Source organism: Oncorhynchus nerka, linkage group LG6, assembly GCF_034236695.1.
Source record: "Oncorhynchus nerka isolate Pitt River linkage group LG6, Oner_Uvic_2.0, whole genome shotgun sequence".
NCBI lineage: Eukaryota > Metazoa > Chordata > Actinopteri > Salmoniformes > Salmonidae > Oncorhynchus > Oncorhynchus nerka.
Genome location: NC_088401.1, coordinates 51,441,200 through 51,462,864, shown reverse-complemented (window position 1 = coordinate 51,462,864; position 21,665 = coordinate 51,441,200). Strand labels below are relative to the sequence as shown.

Genomic DNA, 21,665 nt, shown 5'->3' with positions numbered 1-21,665 from the left:
TCTCTCGTATGTAATTGTGTCAAGATAGAGTTCAACATAGGAGAAATACAATTTAAAGTTTTAAACGATAGTGTAATTTGAAGTGGAATCACATGGTGTCAGTAAACACCTAGAGTAATATCCCTGGTACATATCTTCTCGTCATAGTTTGAACCCTCCCCTTTGCTGGTTTGGTAGCTTATTCAGTCGCTGGAGGATACAGTCGTCCAGCATCGTGGACAGAATAAGACCTGAAATGTACATGAATAAAACTGGCGTTAGCTTTATAGTTTTGGTATTCGGCTAATATAATGGATAGACAAGGGTAACCAATGGAGGAATAGTGGAAGTGTTGTGGATTATTGTTATTTATCTACAAAACATGGAACAAAGAGGATGCGGGGCATGGCTGGAGCGACGGCAGTGGGTTGTGTTCATGGTTGCTTTGGTTCTCTTTTGGAGCGGAGCTTCTGCTCAAATAAGATACTCCACCTCAGAAGAGCTCAAGGAAGGAACTGTCGTGGGGAATGTAGCTAAGGATTTGGGAATAGATCTAAACACCTTGAAAGATAGGGGATTTCGAATCGTTTCTGGCTCCACCGAGCCCCTTTTCCAGGTAAACAGGAATGACGGCATCTTGTATGTGAATCGAAAAATAGACCGAGAGGAGGTGTGCGAACGGAGAAGCGTTTGTTTGATCAACCTGAAAACCGTTCTAGAGAACCCGCTGGAGATCCATTATATCGTGGTGGAGGTGTTAGATGTGAACGACCATTCTCCCAGCTTTCCAGAGAAAGAGAAACGGTTAGATATTTCAGAGTCCGTGTTACCGGGGGCGAGATTTCAGCTACTAGCTGCGCATGACCCTGATGGAGGTCCATTCTCCGTTCAACAATATAAACTTAGTCACAATGACCATTTCCGTGTTGAGGTGAAAGACCGAGGTGAAGATGGCAAAATGCCGTTTTTGGTTTTACAGAAGCCACTAGATAGAGAAGCTGTAAGAAGCCATAAATTACTCCTCACTGCTATTGATGGTGGAAAACCACCAAGATCTGGAACAATTGAAATAACTGTAGATGTATTGGATGTTAATGACAACACACCTCTATTCACTAAAGATGTGTATTCTGTCATGTTAAATGAAAACTCTCCCTTAGGCACAACGGTTATTCAGGTAAACGCCACCGATCTAGATGGTGGTGTAAACGGGGATATAATTTACTCATTTGGCAATGATGTGAAGAGCAAGCTGAATAAACTTTTTGATTTAGACACCTTAACGGGTGAAATAACTGTTAAAGGACCAATCAATTTTGAGGAAAAAGATAGCTATCTGATTGATATACAGGCATCAGATCAAGGACCCGTTCCCCTGACAACAGAGAAAAGTGTATTAGTAAAGATAATTGACGTCAACGACAACGCGCCTGAGATCGAAATTACATCGTTTTCTAACGCAATCGCCGAGGATTCTAGACCCGGAACCACTGTAGCTCTAATTAGTGTTAATGATTTAGACTCTGGTCTCAATGGCAAAGTGATCTGTTCTATAACTGAGGACGTCCCTTTCAAACTAATGCCGTCTTTACAGGACAACATGTACTCTGTAGTCACCAAGTCACCGCTGGATAGAGAGAAACAGGCTCATTATGACGTCACAATAGTTGCCAAAGACGCAGGACAGCCTTCCTTGTCATCTATAAAGACTGTCAGCGTTGTTGTGTCAGATGTGAATGATAACAGTCCAGAGTTTTCACTGAGTCCCTATAATTTCTATGTCAGTGAAAATAACTACCCAGGCGCCTCAGTATTTTCCGTGAGTGCCTTAGATCATGACATAAATGAAAATGCTCTTATTTCATATCATATTCTGAGAGACAGTGGTGAGGGGAACAATTGGGCATCATTTCTTAATATTAATTCTGAAACTGGGAACATTTTGGCGCTAAAAAGCTTTGACTTTGAAACTTTAAAAACATTCCATTTCCAAGTTGTAGCTACAGACTCTGGAACTCCGTCACAAAACAGCAACGTCACAATAAACGTGTTCATTCTGGATCAGAACGACAACGCTCCAGTGATCTTGTATCCAGTCAGCCCTAACGGTTCTGCTGAAGGTGTGGAGGAGATTCCCCGCAATGTGAAGGCAGGCCATTTGGTGACTAAAGTGAGAGCCTATGATGCTGATATAGGATACAACGGCTGGTTATTATTTTCACTGCAGGAAGTTACTGACCACAGTCTCTTTGCTTTGGACCGCTATACGGGACAGATAAGGACACTTCGGTCATTCACAGAGACAGACGAGGCTGAGCATAAACTGGTCATACTGGTAAAAGACAATGGGAACGTTTCACTGTCAGCAACAGCTACTGTGATTATCAACGTTGTGGAGCCCAAAGAGGCGTTTGCAGCTTCTGATGTTAAAAGTTCAGTAAAAGACGAGGAGGAGAACAGCGTTACATTTTATTTGACCATTACTTTGGGGTCAGTTTCAACGCTTTTTCTCATCAGCATCATCGTGTTGATTGTAATGCAGTGCTCCAAACCCCCAGACTATTCCTCCACGTATGTACAAGATACGAATTACGACGGGACACTGTGCCACAGCATCCAGTACAGATCCGGAGACAATCGGTACATGTTAGTTGGACCCAGAATGAGTATAGGTTCTACCATAGTCCCGGGCAGCAATGGAAATACTCTTGTGCTACCCGAACACAGGAGCAGAGCTTCTGGAGAGGTAAGACAGTAAATACGTTTCTATAATTACCAACCATTTTCTCAGTGTTCCCGAGCTTGTAAATTGTCTTGATTATAATTGCATAGTGTAGGCCTATCAAGTAGTCAGATGGTTATTGGATGTATAACACTATGCCTCAACTTCGTTCATGGAAGTACCTTGGCAGTTCATTCGCATCCACTGCTCTCGGGCCTGGTCGCTGTCAATGACAGTGGTGCTGAAACGCTGTGAAGTTCAACGCGCTGTTTGCCAGGTGAAGGTTGGCCTCTTTCATTGTATACATATTTCTCAACACTATGTCCTATTGGACACTCGTTGCATACTTGAGTGTTGTTTTATGTTCTCATAAACAGGCGTTTTCCATAATGGTTTGTGATGTCTAGCCTAACCTCGTCCCCAGGCTATTACGCATTTCGTCGGAGGGTTCTGGGAATGAGATTACGTGTATCCTGACTTTCTATATTCATACAAGTGATGCTGTAAGCGAACGTTTCCTCCGATACGTCCAAATACCCGTAATACGATTGAATTACAGTGTAATGTGAGGTTGAATCGCATGGTGTCAGTACCCAACTAGAACAACGCTCCTGGTAGAGTTCCTCTCGTCATACTTGTGAGTCCGCCCTTTTGCTGGTTGGGTAGCTTTTATTCAGTCGCTGGAGAAATACAGTTGTGCATCATCGTGAAGCGAATAAGATATAACATTGACATTATTAAACCACTATCGAATAATGAGTATTAATCATATTCTGGATGTAATGGATAGACAACAGTCACCAATGAAGGAATAGTGGAAGTGCTGTAGATTTTTGCTATTTATCTTGAAAACATGGAACAAAGAGGATGCTGGGCATGGCTGGAGCGACGGCAGTGGGTCACCTACGTGGTTGCTTTGGTTCTCTTTTGGAGCGGAGCTTCTGCTCAGATAAGATACTCCATCTCTGAAGAGCTTAAGGAAGGAACTGTAGTGGGGAATATAGCTAAGGATTTGGGAATAGAACTGAGCACGTTGAAAGAAAGGGGATTTCGAATCGTGTCTGGCTCGACCGAGCCCTTTTTCCAGGTAAATCACAATAATGGCATCTTGTATGTGAATCGAAAAATAGACAGAGAGAAGGTGTGCGAACGGAGCAGCGTGTGTTTAATAAACCTGAAAACCGTTCTAGAAAACCCGCTGGAGATCCATTATGTCGCGGTGGAGGTGTTAGATGTTAACGACCATTCTCCCAGCTTTTCAGAGAAAGAGAAACGGTTAGAGATTTCAGAATCTGCATTACCGGGAGCGCGATTTCAGTTACAAGCAGCGCGCGACTCAGATAGTGGCCAATTCTCCGTTCAACAATATAAACTCAGTGACAATGACCATTTTCGTATAGAAGTTAAAGATAGAGGTGAAGACCGTAAAATACCGTTTTTAATTTTACTGAAGCAGTTAGACAGGGAAGTTACTAAGAACCATGTGTTATTATTTGCAGCCTTGGATGGAGGAAAACCAGTGAGGTCTGGCACCAGCGAAATAAAGATTGAGGTATTGGATGTTAATGACAATTCCCCCATTTTTACTAAAGACGTGTACTCTGTAAGGCTTAGTGAAAATGTTCCTGTCGGTGCAACTGTCATTCAGGTAAACGCAACCGATTTAGACGAAGGTGCAAACGGTGAAGTTAGATATTCATTTGGTAATGAAGTAGATAGAAAGGTACGGGAGCTTTTTATTTTGGATTCGATTACTGGTGAAATAACAGTCAAAAGTGTGATAGATTATGAGGAAAATAATATATATGAGATTGATATACAAGCATCAGACCAAGGACTTGCTCCCCTCACAACCGACAAAAGCGTCATAGTAAAGATTGTTGACGTCAACGACAATGCGCCTGAGATTGAGGTGACATCCTTTTCGAATGCAATAGCCGAGGACTCTAAACCCGGAACCACAGTCGCACTAATCAGTGTTAATGATTTGGACTCTGGTCTCAATGGGAAAGTTATTTGCTCAGTACTTGAAGATTTACCTTTCAAACTAATGTCGTCTTTACAAGATAACATGTATTCTGTTATCACAAAGTCGCCACTGGATAGAGAGAAACAATCTGAATATGATTTAACAATTGTTGCCAAAGACGAAGGCCAGCCTTCCTTGTCATCTATAAAGACTATCAGCGTTGTTGTATCAGATGTAAATGATAACAGTCCAGAGTTTTCACTGAGTCCCTATATTGTTTATGTCACTGAAAATAACGACCCAGGAGGCTCAGCATTTTCGGTGAGTGCCTCAGATCTTGACATAAATGAAAACGCACTTATTTCATATACTATTCTGAGAGACAGTGGTGAGCAGAACAAATGGGCATCTTTTCTTAGTATTAATTCTGAAAATGGGAATATATTGGCGCTAAAAAGCTTTGACTTTGAAACTTTAAAAACATTCCAATTCCAAGTTGCAGCTACAGACTCTGGAACTCCGTCTCTAAGCAGCAACGTCACAGTGAATGTGTTCATTCTGGATCAGAACGACAACGCTCCAGTGATCTTGTATCCAGTCAGAACTAACGGTTCCGCTGAAGGTGTGGAGGAGATTCCCCGCAATGTGAAGGCAGGCCATTTGGTGACTAAAGTGAGAGCCTATGACGCTGATATAGGATACAACGGCTGGTTATTATTTTCACTGCAGGAAGTTACTGACCACAGTCTCTTTGCTTTGGACCGCTATAGTGGACGGATAAGGACACTTCGGTCATTCACAGAGACAGACGAGGCTGAGCATAAACTGGTCATACTGGTAAAAGACAATGGGAACGTTTCACTGTCAGCAACAGCTACTGTTATTATCAACGCTGTGGAGCCCAAAGAGGCTTTTGCAGCTTCTGATGTGAAAAGTTCAGTAAAAGATGACGAGGAGGAGAACAGCGTTACATTTTATTTGATCATTACTTTGGGGTCAGTTTCAACGCTTTTTCTCATCAGTATCATCGTGTTGATTGTAATGCAGTGCTCCAAACCCACAGACTATTCCTCCAAGTATTTACAAGATGTGAATAACGACGGGACACTGTGCCACAGCATCCAGTACAGATCCGGAGACAAACGGTACATGTTAGTTGGACCCAGAATGAGTATAGGTTCTACAATTGTCCCTGGCAGCAATGGAAACACTCTAGTGCTACCCAACTACAAGAGGAGAGCTTCTGGCGAGGTAAGAAGTTGAAAATGACCTCGCATTTTAAAATGCAATTTTCTTTGAAAGCCTCTCGGGCTGATATTTCATCGACCAAAAAGGGTTATGTGGTTAATGTGTGAAGTACTTTTTTATATTGAGCAAGAGATTTGTTTGCTACAACATGATCTCCCAGTTTCGATGATAGAGCCATTGCTCTCAGGACTGGTCGCTGCCCATGTTTGTGGTGATGAAACAATGTTTTGTTCAACGTGCTGTTGACTGGTAAAAGTTTGCCAAAACGTAATAACATATATAATATAATACATGCTCGTTTAAGTGGATATTTTTATTCTTCTTCATTCGTATTTCCTTGTTTCGCTGTTGTTGCATACGTGAGTATGCAACATTTTGCTCTATGGTCGCCTGAAGACAATGGCTTGTTATATGTGTGCTGACTTTTTTTTAGACAGTACAACTTTTGCAGTCACGTTTATTTATCTAGTCAAGATTCCATTAGTAAGCTTCAAGAATAGTGTAATTTGAGGTAGAATCGCATGGTGTCAGTACCCAACTAGAAAAACGCTACTGATAGAAACAATTCTCGTCATGCTTTTGAGGCCGCCCCCGTCCTGGTTTCGTAGCTTAACCCGTCGCTGGAGGAGGAACACAGTCGTGAGCTTCGTGGGGAGAATAACATTTCAATTGTATATTCTGAAAACACTATTGGATAATGAGCTTTGGTAATAATTATTTATATAATGGATAGGCAACTGTCACCATGAAGGAATAGTGGAAGTGCTGTGGATTATTGTTATTTAACTTGAAAACATGGAACAAAGAGGATGCGGTGCATGGCTGGAGGGACGGCAGTGGGTCGTCTTATTAGTTGCTTTGATTTTCTTTTGGAGCGGGGCTTCAGCTCAAATAAAATACTCCATCTCTGAAGAGGTTAAGGAAGGAACTGTCGTGGGGAATATAGCTAAGGATTTGGGAATAGATCTGAGTACCTTGACTGAAAGGGGATTTCGAATCGTGTCTGTTTCGACCGAGCCCCTTTTCCAGGTAAACCAGAATGACGGCATCTTGTATGTGAACCGAAAAATAGACCGAGAGGAGGTGTGTGAACGGAGCAGCGTGTGTTTGATCAACCTGAAAACCGTTCTAGAGAACCCGCTGGAGATTCATTATGTTGCGGTGGATGTGTTAGACGTTAACGACCATTCTCCCAGCTTTCCAGATAAAGAGAAACGGTTAGAGATATCTGAGTCCGCATTGCCGGGAGCACGATTTCAGCTACAAACAGCGCGCGACCCAGACGGTGGAATATATTCTGTTCAACAGTATAAACTCAGCCACAATGATCATTTCCGTTTAGAGGTTATGGACAGAGATGAAGATGGTAAAATTCCTATTCTAAATCTACAGAAACCGCTAGATAAAGAATCAACGAGGACCCATAGATTTCTGCTCACAGCTATTGATGGAGGTATACCTCCTAGATCTGGTACTATCAACATAATTGTCGACGTTTTAGATGTAAATGATAATATGCCAGTTTTCAACGAAGAGTCATACTCTGTAATGTTGAATGAAAATGCCCCTGTTGGCACGACAGTTGTACAAGTAAACGCTACGGATATAGATGATAATTTGAACGGTGAGGTTATTTACTCTTTTGGTAATAATGTAAATAGTAAGTTACGTAATCTATTTGATGTTGACACTAATACTGGTGAAGTAATTGTGAAAGGACTGATAGACTTTGAGGTTAAAGATCGCTATGAAATTGATATACAGGCATCAGACAGGGGAGCCGTTCCCTTGACAACTTACAAAAGCGTAAAAATAAAAATTGTTGACCTCAACGACAATGCACCTGAAATAGAGGTGACATCCTTTTCTAAGCCAATCCCCGAATATTCCAGATCCGGAACCACTGTAGCTCTAATTAGTGTTAATGATTTAGACTCTGGTTTCAATGGCAAAGTGATCTGTTCTATAACTGAGGACGTCCCTTTCAAACTAATGCCGTCTTTACAGGACAACATGTACTCTGTAGTCACCAAGTCACCGCTGGATAGAGAGGAAGTATCTCAATACGATTTTACAATAGTTGCCAAAGACGAAGGCCAGCCTTCCTTGTCATCTGTAAAGACTATTATTATTGTTGTATCAGATGTGAATGATAACAGTCCAGATTTTTCACTGAGTCCTTATACTTTCTATGTCACTGAGAATAACGACCCAGGAGGCTCAGTATTTTCCGTCAGTGCCTCAGATCGTGACATAAATGAAAACGCTCTGATTTCATATCATATTCTGAGAGACAGTGTCGAGGAGAACAAATGGGCATCTTTTCTAAACATAAACTTGGAAAATGGGAACATTTTGGCTCTAAAAAGCTTTGACTTTGAAAGGTTAAAATCATTCCAATTTCAAGTTGTAGCTACAGACTCTGGAACTCCGTCCCTAAGCACCAACGTCACAGTGAACGTGTTCATTCTGGATCAGAACGACAACGCTCCAGTGATCTTGTATCCAGTCAGAACTAACGGTTCCGCTGAAGGTGTGGAGGAGATTCCCCGCAATGTGAAGGCAGGCCATTTGGTGACTAAAGTGAGAGCCTATGACGCTGATATAGGATACAACGGCTGGTTATTATTTTCACTGCAGGAAGTTACTGACCACAGTCTCTTTGCTTTGGACCGTTATACAGGACAGATACGGACACTTCGGTCATTCACAGAGACAGACGAGGCTGAGCATAAACTGGTCATACTGGTAAAAGACAATGGGAACGTTTCACTGTCAGCAACAGCTACTGTGATTATCAACGTTGTGGAGCCCAAAGAGGCGTTTGCAGCTTCTGATGTTAAAAGTTCAGTGAAAGACGAGGAGGAGAACAGCGTTACATTTTATTTGATCGTTACTTTGGGGTCAGTTTCAACGCTTTTTCTCATCAGCATCATCGTGTTGATTGTAATGCAGTGCTCCAAAACCACAGACTATTCCTCCAAGTATTTACAAGATGTGAATTACGACGGGACACTGTGCCACAGCATCCAGTACAGATCCGGAGACAATCGGTACATGTTAGTTGGACCCAGAATGAGTATAGGTTCTACAATTGTCCCTGGCAGCAATGGAAATACTCTAGTGATACCCGAACAAAGTAGACTTGCGTCTAGAGAGGTAAGATGTTGACCACTTTGCCATGAGTAGCAACTATTTGGTTCTCAGTATTTTCTAAGTGATATTCCTGATGCTTACAGGATCTGTGCCTAAGGGGTTGAATGTATGAGTATAGCTTATGGAGTGTCAAATATGATTGCCAGTATTGTAGGTGACAACAGACAACAGACATGCACTTGTCTGTGTTATGACAATAATGGGTGTATTAGCAATATTCGTTTTACTTCAGGGGGTCCTGTCCCACGGTTTTTTTCTCTTCTGAAGTCACTGCACTTTGTGGTTTCGCTGTCCATGGTGCTGAAACATTGCAGAGTTCATTCTGCATCTTCGTTTTGGCAAAATTATCCTGGAATGGTTAACGATCATTTATAGATTCACTAAGGCTATATTAGCAGCATTTTCTAAACGTCAACATACACACCCTGACTTCACATAAAGATATTTTCCATTCATGTCTCATCTTTGCCTAACCAGAACAATGGTTTTTAATATTGTTGTATTTTATTGGACGTTTCTGTTTCGAAATAGCACTCGGTATTGGGGTAGTAATGGTTCGTAAAGGGTATAATTACCCTACGAAATCCTGCAATATGAGGTGGAAACGCATGGTGTCAGTGCGCAAGTAAAATAGTGCTTATGAAAGAAATCTATTGGCCATACTTTTGAGTCCGCCCTTTAGAGCTGGTTTGCTATTTCGTCAGTAGCAGAATTCAGCCGTGAGCATCGAAGATATATTGTTATTTAAAACCATTTATCGCCAACATACTGTAAGATAACGAGCTGTGATCATACTTGGGACTGCAATGGATACGATTAGTTTACCATTAGAGGCATAGTGGAAGTGCTCGGGATTTTTAAACCATAAAACATGGAACAAAGAGGACGCGGGGCATGGCAGGAGCGATGCCAGTGGGTCGCGTTCATGGTTGCTTTGGTTCTCTTTTGGAGCGGAGCTTCTGCTCAGATAAGGTACTCAATCTCTGAAGAGCTTACGGAAGGAACTGTCGTGGGGAATGTAGCTAAGGATTTGGGAATAGATCTGAGCACCTTGAAGGATAGAAGATTTCGAATCGTGTCTGGCTCGACCGAACCCCTTTTCCAGGTAAACCAGAATGACGGCATCTTGTATATGAACCGAAAAATTGACCGAGAGGAGGTGTGCGAACGGAGCAGCGTGTGTTTAATAAACCTGAAAACCGTTCTAGAAAACCCGCTGGAGATCCATTATGTCGCGGTGGAGTTGTTAGATGTTAACGACCATTCTCCCAGCTTTCCGGAGAAAGAGAAAAGTTTAGAGATATTTGAGTCAGCGTCACCGGGGGCGAGATTTCAGCTACAAGCTGCGCGCGACCCAGATAGAGATCCATTTTCCGTTCAACAATATAAACTTAGTCACAATGACCATTTTCGTTTAGAAGTTAAAGACCGAGGTGAGGATGGCAAAATGCCGTTTTTGGTTTTACATAAACCACTAGACAGAGAAGCAGTAAGGAGCCACAAACTCCTCCTCACTGCCATTGACGGTGGAAAACCTCCTAGATCTGGAACTCTTGAAATATCTGTTGATGTATTGGATGTTAACGACAATAACCCAGTGTTCACTAAAGATGAATATACAGTAAGGTTGACTGAAAACGCTCCTTTGGGAACAATGGTGATACGGGTAAATGCCACCGATTTAGACAGTGGTCTGAACGGGGATATAATTTATTCATTTGGCAATGACGTCAACAGCAGGTTAAGGAAACTGTTTAATTTAGACACCGTAACCGGTGAAATAACTGTGAAAGGACAAATAGACTTTGAGGAAAAAGATAGTTATCTGATTGATATACAGGCATCAGATCAAGGACCCGTTCCCCTGACAACGGACAAGAGTGTAAAAATTAAAATAGTTGACTTCAACGATAATGCACCTGAGATAGAGGTGACATTATTTTCTAAGGCAATCCCCGAAGATTCCAAGCCCGGAACGACTGTAGCACTAATCAGTGTTAATGATTTGGACTCTGGTCTCAATGGGAAAGTTACATGTTCTGTATTGGAAGATATACCTTTCAAACTAATGCCGTCTTTACAAGATAACATGTACTCTGTAATAACCAAGTCCCCACTGGACAGAGAGAAACAATCTGAATATGATCTAACAATATTTGCTACAGACGCAGGCCAGCCGTCCATGTCATCTGTAAAAACTGTAAGGGTTGTTGTATCAGATGTGAATGATAACTGTCCAGAGTTTTCACTGAGTCCCTATACGTTCTATGTCACTGAAAATAACGACCCAGGTGCCTCAGTATTTTCGGTGAGTGCGTCAGATTTTGACATAAATGAAAACGCGTTTATTTCATATCACATTCTGAGAGACGGTGGTGACGCGAATAAATGGGCATCTTTTCTCAACATTAATTCAGAAAATGGAAACATTTTGGCGCTAAAAAGCTTTGACTTTGAAACCCTCAAAGCATTCCAATTCCAAGTTGTAGCTACAGACTCTGGAACTCCGTTACTAAGCAGCAACGTCACAGTGAACGTGTTCATTCTGGATCAGAACGACAACCCTCCAGTGATCTTGTATCCAGTCAGCGCTAACGGTTCTGCTGAAGGTGTGGAGGAGATTCCCCGCAATGTGAACGCAGGCCATTTGGTGACTAAAGTGAGAGCCTATGACGCTGATATAGGATATAACGGCTGGTTATTATTTTCACTGCAGGAAGTTACTGACCACAGTCTCTTTGCTTTGGACCGCTATACGGGTCAGATAAGGACACTTCGGTCATTCACAGAGACAGACGAGGCTGAGCATAAACTGGTCATACTGGTAAAAGACAATGGGAACGTTTCACTGTCAGCAACAGCTACTGTGATTATCAACGTTGTGGAGCCCAAAGAGGCTTTTGCAGCTTCTGATGTTAAAAGTTCAGTAAAAGACGAGGAGGAGAACAGCGTTACATTTTATTTGATCATTACTTTGGGGTCAGTTTCAACGCTTTTTCTCATCAGTATCATCGTGTTGATTGTAATGCAGTGCTCCAAACCCACAGACTATTCCTCCAAGTATTTACAAGATGTGAATAACGACGGGACACTGTGCCACAGCATCCAGTACAGATCCGGAGACAAACGGTACATGTTAGTTGGACCCAGAATGAGTATAGGTTCTACAATTGTCCCGGGCAGCAATGGGAATACTCTAGTGCTACCTGAACACAGAAGAGCTTCTGGAGAGGTAAGATGTGTATTGGGCTAAGGGAGTTCAACACTGAGTATATGAGGGTCTTAAAATGTTGCCTTTTTTGTACTGTTGTGTATGCCTCAATTAGTTGAACTTCTTACATGACTTGTGTAGTTGAGTGGATAGAGATAGGCCTTTTACGTTATGGGGACATGACTGTCATACACTTAAATGAGATTACATGGTGCTGAAATGTGAAAATAGTGAAGATGGAATATGTCCATTGTGTTGTGAGTGTTGTGAGTTACTTACAATGTAATCAGAAACTTTTGAGTTGGCCTCAATTCCATAGGATCCTATTTCATTTGATATCTTCTCAACCAGTTGACACATCTGATTCAACCAATCAAATAACTATCAATACCTTTGTATTGGTCGTATGGTGGGTTGATTCTCTGGTTAGACGTCACTTACACTGGAGCTGCATTCAACAACGGAAATAGTTTGCAAACGTTGGCGAACATATTTCATTTGTTTTGTTAAGGTTAGCGAACAGTCTTTGGAGATATTGTGTGGCGAACATAAGTGTTTGTTCGGGTCTAAACTGCTGCTAAAAATAATAATGTGGCTATGTGGACTTTTTACTATTTTTTTAGTAGGAATAGCTGAGACCTTTTCAGTGTAAATACTGTGGCTAAAAAGCCACAGTAATCCTTACAAAAAGTAGCTGTTTGATGTTTCAGCGTAACATTTTAGAATATTAATTCAAATCATTGAACTGAAATTGTTACTCTGGCAACAAGTTCGCTGCAAACATAAGCCTTGTTGAACTCGCCTCTGGAGCGGCAAAGATGACATGATCGCTACAATCTGCTCATTCAGGAGGGTCAGCCTGAGTTGGGCAATGTATTGATAATCCAATCTATCAAGCATACAAACAAGTTAGCATGAAATACTGTATATATGATTCATAGATTAGTGAACCAGAGGTACAGCTCCAGTAGGAGCCTGGCCCTCAATGCAGATCTACACAGTAAAAACTGGAGAGTGTTTTTTCTGGAGGTAAAGTGATTTTCCTCTCAAGTAGTGAAAATTAAATCATGTTAGAGTCTAGTTATTCCCAGCAGCATCTGGACTGGGAGCTAAAATAAAGATGAAGTTCTATTGGAGTAAAACCGCATGACCACGCCCACTAATGTTGGTCAAATTTAGATTTCCCGCCATTTGTCTATTTGCAAGTGTCTCGTGAAAGGAAAGAGTGGACATATCGAGAGCGTGGATCCGCCGAACATCCGTAGTCATTCACTGAACCACAGCATTTCTTCACTTCTGAACATAATCAGAGATCCAGGTAAGTTCACTGTTACTGGTTAACTTTGTGTGCAAATTCAAACTGTTGAGCATCATTACAGCTAGCTAGCTAGTTAGCATTGTAGTGTAGGCTTTCTGTTGCCGCACTATTTGCGTAGTAAGATGCTAATGTGGGCATCTAGGTAGAGCTAATTAGCTAGCTATCTGCAGCAACATTAAGTTACACCACGTTTAGTGGTTTATGGACAGTATGTACGCCCAGTGGATCGGTGCATCACCTGTTTTACATTTTCAACAGAGCGGTATTAGCTATTATCTGTAGCTAGCGGACTTTACTGACTAAGTATCGGCCAGCAGATTAGTCGGTGCAACATGTGTTTTACTCTGAAAAACGAGCTGTTGGTTGTTATTAGACAGTATTTAGCGTCGGCAGGTCGATGCAACACGTGATTTACTCTAAACAGAGCACTGCTCTGACAGTTAGCGGCAGTTGGTCTGTGTTACATGTGTGTTTCACTCAAGTTTAGGGCTATTAGACAGTTTTTAGCTGCAGTTTGGTCGGTGTGACACCTGCATTTTACTCTGAACAGAGCTGATGGACAGTTTTAGCTCAGTTTGGTCGGTGCAACACCCGCGTTTTACTCTGAACAGAGCTGATGGACAGTTTTAGCTCAGTTTGGTCGGTGCAACACCCGCGTTTTACTCTGAACTCTAGAGCTAGACAATTTTTAGCTGCTGTTTGGTCGGTAAGACACGTGCGTTTCACTCTGAAAAGAAAGCTGTTAGCTGTTAGTGGTTAGTAGACAGTATTTAGCGTCAGGTAGGTCGATGCAACACATGTTTTACTCTAAACAGAGCACTGCTCTCTTGTAATTTGTGCATATTTGTCTTAATTCAATTTAAATGAACCATTTTCTTGTCATCAAGGATGCAGGCTGTACGAGTGAAGTACAGGGATTGTCAGAAGTATTTTTGTTATGAGGTGCAACTGACCTTCAAATCCTTTTTGGATTGAGGTGAGTGAAAAGTTTCACATTTCACACAATATCCAATGGAACAACATACTTACACTTTAAATATACTTACTTTATATTTACTGTCAAATTGATTGCCAAACATCACACAAATCACAGATCAGTCAAAGATTGGTTTATGTTTTGGGAGTTGTCTAATTATGCTCATCTGTAGCTGTGCTCATTGTCTTTGCCTGTCATGAATGGTTTTAAAGAATAAGTGAAACTAACATTTGTATGCTGCCACAATATGTGTTGATAGCTATCTGTGGCGTATTGCAATAGTACTCAGACTGCTGTTATAATAATTCAGTACGTGGCTGTAGATGGCATATAATTGGAATTGACGTGGAAAGACGTGGCAAGGTGCATGAAGTCAGTTTTGGGGTTACGATGTTCACGTAAAGATGACCTCTTGATTTCTGTCTTCTGTTCTGGTTTTTCTCAAGAAAATACACAACATATTTAATCAGTAAGGTTGTGCAACTATATTTTGTCGTCACAGCTGCCAATAAATTTGACATTCCAACCTTGGACTTAAAAGTATATGATGAATTGGAGACTGAAGTTGATGAGGAGGTGTTTGAGTTTCTTCTAAAGAAGCAAGACCTTGGTGTGCTGGAGATTTGTTTACCGCAAGACCCAAATCCTGATGGGTAGTTGCTTATTAGCTTAGTGCTTCACATTCATCCATACAGTCCTAGCTAGCCTAACACATGTTCTGAATATGTGAGACAAGCAGATATATCTGCTGATTTTCTTTTCTCATTTTGATATTTTAAAATGATCTTTGTTTCTGTGCTCACCTCTCCCACCCCGTTTAGAACAGTAGTGGGTCTAATCAATTCAAAATGTTACATTTTTGCATTCCGCTTGTCATTAACAAAAATCCTCTAATCATAATAATGGATGTTTCCACCTAAATTGTGTTATAATTACAGTGTTAATCACACCAGTTAAATGTTAACATGATTGCTAGATTCGTTGAGCTCTTCTGCAAGCAGCTCCTTATCAAAATACAGTGGAGACAATGAGGGGGACTCCAATGACACCATTATATTGCAGCAGAGTCCTGCTACAAGAAAGACAGCTGAGGATAATCGTCTATCTCATGTAAGTACTGCAAATTACCAGTTTAAACAAATGCCAAACTTGAAGATTGAGTGATAAATGACAGCAATGAAAGTTGTGAGAGGGTGATCACGGTGTGTTTTATTATACTTGCTATTTCATTGCTGTTTTAAAAGTGTTAATGTGTTCCTTTTTGAAATTACTCCGACTTAGATGATTGAAGACATTCTGAACAACAAACCTGGAGGAGAGAGGATCATGATTGAGTATGCTCGGACAAAAAGCCTAACAGATAGCAGAAGACGCGATATGGCCAAGATATTAGTTGCACAAATGACAAGTGAACATGGGTATATGTCATATCATTACATACCTTACCACCTAACACCATTTTTTTAGCAGAAGTTGTGATTTACACATGAATACTTTTGTAAAGTGTGTGTGTCTAGGACAAGTCCTTCAAGGCGTGTTAGAGGACTACGCAAAGGGCATCATTGCCTTGTTCCCATACCTGGCCGATCCTAGGAGCAAATTTGGTTATGTAAGTACATTAAAAACAAAGTCTAACCTTTTTAACTCTCTGCGACTCTTAAACCTTACAATTTTTCCAGAATGGCAATATTTACATTGTTTTACTGTTGGGTGATGTTTTTATTTAAACTATAGATCTGTTAACATGTCTGTATGCCCACCATCTCTGCCATCTCTCCTATGCTCAACTCTGGTGGTATAAAAGCCCAGTTATGTTCTGCACTGCGAGGGTCAGACCTGTTGATCTTCATCTATGGGCACATCTGTAGTTTTAAGGATGAATATGAAGAGATTTGAACCTGCTCCCTCAAACTGAATTATACTTCACTTTAGGAGCATTATTACAGTGCAGAAGATGGGAGTGGATATCTAGCATGGAGACTGAAATTTGTGCAAAGGGAAGCATCAGAGGGACGACAGAAGACCATGCATCAGTCACTGACGTGTAAGTGATTGTAGTTCGTCTCATTCATGACACATGACCAGAGAATAATTGTATCTGAACATCTGTATAAGCAAGGGTTTCTTAGTCTCTTACTCTTTTAATATTTCTTAGTATTAATTAAAGTCAAATAAATCCTACTTTTCATCTGGTGACATAACTGCATGCATGGCCATCTTTGCAGAGTTTCCGAGCCTTGTTATTTATATCTTATGACACAATATTGTATACTTGTATAGAGCAGACAAACCCAGTAATCTGTAAAAGTTTCACCATGTTACAGGTGGTCCAAAAGCTGATGGACAGTTTTCCTCTCTGAAGGAGTCTCTAACATACAGCTGAAGCATACAGCTGATGAAACAATTGTAAAGGAGAAGATGAAGCAGATGTTCGCCTATCGTCAAAATATGGTTCATGAACCAGTGAAGTCCTCTGAAATATTCACAGCGTTTCCAAGATTCCAAGACATAGCAGCAATGGTATGTGGATCTTCGACTGCCTTGCCTTAAAACTGTCGGGACAATTGTTTTCTGTTCTACGACAGTCTGATTAGGACTGTGATATATTACATGACGATAGTGCCACACCATAATGTTTACTGTTCTGTCTTGACTTGTTCCATCTTGTCTGCGGATTGAGCAAGATTTTAGTCTGATGTTTGGTGATGCAACCTCTGCAAAGTTCCTGGAGAAGTGGCCTACTCTCTACAAGGAGAAAGTCATTGACCAAAGCAGTGGCCTCACACAGACAGGTGACCTGGTTCAAAATGCTGAATCCACAACAGAAGTGGAAAATGGTATGCTGGAATAAAATTATTATACTAATGGAAGGGAGCATTGTTTTTGAAAGCAGATGGGATGATGTAACTTTCAGTGAAAATGTGTACTTTCAGGATGGGACAGTGACATGTCCTCCATTTTGGTCCTTGTCCACCTTCTGCCACAGTCACCTCATGGCTGCAAGAGACCAGGAAAAATCTCAGCCAGACACACCAGTGAACACATTGAAGTTTATCACGGTGTCATTACAGTTGACTGTTCTGTCCCCATTCCTAATCCTAATAACTACTTTTAAGATTATGGACAAATCATGGTAAGATCATGTGTAGCTGTAATTTACATTTTCACAAACTGTTTGCGAACCGTGATTCATTTTAATAGCACACTAATGAAGTCCTTGTGTCACAGACTGGGACCAGCATCCAGGGGCATCTGGAGAGCGTGATGGAAAGCCTTCAACCCTATCTGCTTGCTGTGGGTTCCCAGAGGAGTGGGATTCACAAGTACTCCATTGTGATTGACAAACATGCAATACCTTGTAAGTCACCAGACTCTATTGCCTGTTTTGATGAGCTTTTCAAAGCTCATGTTTGTCTTTGGTACCTCGTACAATCAGGATCTGGTAAATGTGTACAACTTTTGCAAACCACAATTTATGAAATTGATGTTGATACCACCAAGGTTAATCCTAGGGTTGCAGAGTTGAGGGCTCGGATGCTGCATTGAGTTACTAAAAGTTTAGAAGTTGCAAAGAGTTAAAACGCAGCATAGGAAATAACCTTTTTCCTTTCACACAAACGTTTTCATATCATTCATCTAAAATGTTGTGTTTCGCTTGCAAAAGCCCACAGGCAAATGCCAATTCCTTGACAAAACAATTGAAGTTGGTCCACGGACTTTGTCAAGGAAAGACACTTGGTCTTAAATGCGGTCAGGCTGGTTGTTCACAAGTTTATGGCACTTTTTCTGGGTTCAGAAAGGATCTTTATACAGCACATGAACCTTGTTCTGATCACGGTGAAGGCTCCTGAATATGTAGCAGTAAGTCATTTTGATGACCTGCCATCAACAAGTTCCCCTTCTGACTCAGTCCTTGCCAATAAGAGTCTTGTAGACAGCTGCGCTGCAACCATAGCTGAACTTAAAGTGGCAGGTGTAGGTGAAACAACCATTAACTCTTTGGTAATTTCCAATGAAGAGATAGTTGATGATATTCATATTCAAGCTAAAGAATCTGGGAAGAAGTGTCTGTCTATACAGGAGCCTATTAAAAGTGACATTGAGTGTAAAATTGATCAGTGTTTAAAAAAAAATGTAAAATCCCTTTGGTGTATTAAATTCTGAAAGTAAGAGAAGGCAGTATTTGACAGAAAAGTGGGGAAGGTTAGACCCAGTTGAATGCGTTCTTGTTACAAGATTTGATACACAATGCAATCGGACTACGGGAGGCTACGATCAAATTGTTACTGATACATTTGTTTACATCCCAATTTTGAAAACATTAGTTTATTTACAAACACCCTAATATAAAGGAGATGATGCAGACTGATTCCAGTTCAAGAGAACTTTGACTTATGTGATGGAGATCTGTTCCAAGAGCCATGCTCTATTTTCAAAACAGAAGCAATTCAGATACAGCTTCTCTGTGATGATTTTGAAACTGTAAATCCTCTTGGATCAAAACAGGGAAAACAAAATAAATTAGGAGCAATCTATTTCAATTTATGTAATTTTTCTCCAAAGTTCAAATCATTTCTGCTTAATAGTAATTTGGTTGCTTTATTTCATGCCCAAGACATTAAAACATATGGCTTTTCTAAAATACTTGATCCAATTGTGCAGGATATTAAAATTACTTGAGGGATGGATTTATGGTTCCCTTGTATGATCAACCAGTGTATGGAACTATTGTCCAAGTCACAGGTGACAACCTTGGTCTTCACTGTTTATTTGGTTTTGTCGAATCATTCATTACCAGATATTGTTGTCCCTTTTGTCTTGCTGAGACAGACGACTTTCAGACTGAATTTGATGAAGATTCACCCAAGATAGTTATGCGAACTCGAGCACTTCATGCAGAACACTGCCACAAAAAAAAGGCGACAAATCCCAGTCTTCCCTATGTGTGATGGGTGTTAAACATTCTTGCGTTCTAAACTCCTTGCCGTACTTCAATACACGTGAAAACTTCTCTCTCGATATTATCCATGATATCTTGGAGGGAGCGGCACAATATGAAATGAAACTGCTAGTACTGCACTTGATAGACAAGTACACAACATCAAATGAAATAGACAGGAGAATAAAGAGCTTTAACTATGGTTACATGGAGCAAAACAACAAACCTCCTGCAGTGAAGTTAGGAGAGAACTCTAATAACTTGGGGTTAAATTGCTATCCAGTCCTGGTGTTTACTTCGCAATCTACCACTTCTCTTTGGAGACTTAGTTTGTCCAAATGATCTACACTGGTATTTACTGTTGCTGTTGCTTCAGTGATATCTCCAATGATATCAAAGGGTGTTACAATTTTTTTGAAACACTTAATCGCAGAACACCACAGGTTATTCAAGCAATTGTTTCCAAAAAAGAGGCTGCTACCGAAGCATCATTTTATGGTGCGTTACCCCACATGTATGCTTGAAATTTGACCAATTTTACATAGCTGGTGCATGTGCAAAATGAAGCAAAGCATAATTCCTTTAAAAAACAATTAAAAAGCTTAAATGTAACAAACATTGGCAAAAAGAACACAAGTCAAACAGCATACAGTTGGTAGACATTTGACACCAACAGAGTCATGATTAGTCCAGGTAAAATGTTATCTTTAAATGTCATGGACTGGGGCTGTGATTCAAGTTTGTTTATTGTCTCATACTGTTTCCCGTGACTCTAAAAACGGCACAGTAAGCTCTTTAAAACCAAGATGTATTGTATTGCAATATTGGCCTTTTGATTTACTTTTCAAGGAGGGACAGATGCCAAAATGTCATTTTACAGAGGCCACAATTTTATTTGATCATCAGTGTTTTTGATATCTGAGATGCTAGTTTCACAAAATCCTCCATGTCATTGTTAGATGTATTGAATTGCAATATTGAGCTTTTCTATGTACATGTATTCAAGTGAACAGAGGCCAACATTTCATTTCAGTCCACAATTGTATTTTATTATCATCAGTATTTTGATGTATGTATTGCAAATGTCTTACATTTAAGAATAAAGTGCTTTGTTAAATACTGACTTTTGATTTATTGACGTTTAGTTGTACAAATGCTACTCTTGACTGATAATATTCAATTGCATATATTGAGTGAATTGGCAGAGTTGTTTCCATAAGGCTAAATAGAGTAAATTACAGTTTGTAGAAATAATTCTGAAAATTGATCTCTGCAACAAGAGTAAGTTTTTACTCTATTTAGACTGGGACCAGTTTTACTCAGATAAATTTACTGTGTAGAACCAGCTAATCCTAAACCATCCATATCTTAACCATTAGGAAGTCAAATGCAACGCTGATCTTAGACCAGTGGATAGGGGCAACTTCAGCCTTGTATTTACAGGGCCTTGTTACGTGTTTCCCTGTTGGCCTTGTGTTGTGGCCGTGAAAGGAATCAATTTCAGCAGTTAGAGACTTTTCATAATCCTTATTTGGAGTTACATCCCATCAGAAAGACAGTCTATTGGCGATTGAATGCAACCTTAAAGCCCACGACACTGTCACGTAGGACTACATTTCAGCCAGTCAAATTGTTTTCGATTCTAACATTCTACCTGTGCCCTTTAATAAGGATGTCAACTAAACAGATGGGTTGTCTTATGTTCATTGTTCATGTGTATGCCTACCTCTTTGACAAATGCAGGTTAGAGCATGTAGCCTAATAAGAGACAGTGGTGTTTGCGTGCATGCGTGTGTCTGAAGGCCTGTGCACCATGGTGGTAACTAGTGATTGATTATGCGAGCCGCGTGTGGCTGAGGCTGAGAGAGAAAGAGTTGCCTGTCTCTTGCACACGCTGACACCCGTCGCCTAGCCAGTCGGGTGGTGTGAAAGTGCGCTGCTTGGCTTCGCTAGCGAGCTGCCATTCATTATTTACATGTTTCTTTCCAGTTCCCTCTCCGTTTGTGTTCTAATGCTGCGGTTGACGTAATAAAGGTTAGCTCCGGTGCCCTTGTTTTGATTTTCACAAACGGCCTCATGTTATTGGCTAACAGATACCTTGTGTTTCATCCGCTATGAGAGTGTGGCTGAATGAGGCAGATTTTAGG

At 40.7% G+C, this 21,665-nt stretch overlaps 3 protein-coding genes, 1 long non-coding RNA gene and 1 pseudogene across 5 annotated transcripts in view; all 5 read left to right on the top strand.

Moving 5' to 3' along the window:
- Window positions 1-258: 258 nt before the first annotated feature.
- On the top strand, window positions 259-2,797 carry LOC115130999 (protocadherin alpha-3-like; annotated as a pseudogene).
- Window positions 2,798-3,456: 659 nt separating this feature from the next.
- LOC115130998 (protocadherin alpha-3-like) lies at window positions 3,457-5,933 on the top strand. Its single transcript, XM_029662620.2, has one exon. The coding sequence runs from the start codon at window positions 3,555-3,557 to the stop codon at window positions 5,931-5,933; it is 2,379 nt and encodes a 792-aa protein (XP_029518480.2). The 5' UTR covers window positions 3,457-3,554.
- A 635-nt stretch (window positions 5,934-6,568) lies between these two features.
- LOC115130997 (protocadherin alpha-8-like) lies at window positions 6,569-9,089 on the top strand. The gene has a single exon (XM_029662619.2). The coding sequence runs from the start codon at window positions 6,714-6,716 to the stop codon at window positions 9,087-9,089; it is 2,376 nt and encodes a 791-aa protein (XP_029518479.1). The 5' UTR covers window positions 6,569-6,713.
- A 674-nt stretch (window positions 9,090-9,763) lies between these two features.
- The window catches only part of LOC115130568 (protocadherin alpha-C2-like), a 177,691-nt gene continuing 165,789 nt past the window's right edge, over window positions 9,764-21,665 (top strand). For both annotated transcript variants that reach the window (XM_029661844.2, XM_029661835.2), the window contains exon 1: window positions 9,764-12,306. In XM_029661844.2, the coding sequence (XP_029517704.1) occupies window positions 9,946-12,306 (2,361 nt within the window). In that variant the 5' untranslated portion in view covers window positions 9,764-9,945. The remainder of the gene's footprint in view (window positions 12,307-21,665) is intronic.
- Window positions 13,504-20,617, top strand: LOC115130574 (uncharacterized). Its single transcript, XR_003863814.2, has 10 exons — window positions 13,504-13,603; window positions 14,491-14,579; window positions 15,556-15,689; window positions 15,861-15,997; window positions 16,084-16,188; window positions 16,512-16,623; window positions 16,904-17,099; window positions 17,264-17,416; window positions 17,513-17,712; window positions 17,808-20,617. It is a non-coding gene; the product is annotated as an uncharacterized LOC115130574 (long non-coding RNA).

Bases quoted from the DNA above. Each gene is read 5' to 3' on its own strand.
- LOC115130998 (XM_029662620.2), top strand. From the start codon at position 3,555: ATGGAACAAAGAGGATGCTGGGCATGGCTGGAGCGACGGCAGTGGGTC.
- LOC115130997 (XM_029662619.2), top strand. From the start codon at position 6,714: ATGGAACAAAGAGGATGCGGTGCATGGCTGGAGGGACGGCAGTGGGTC.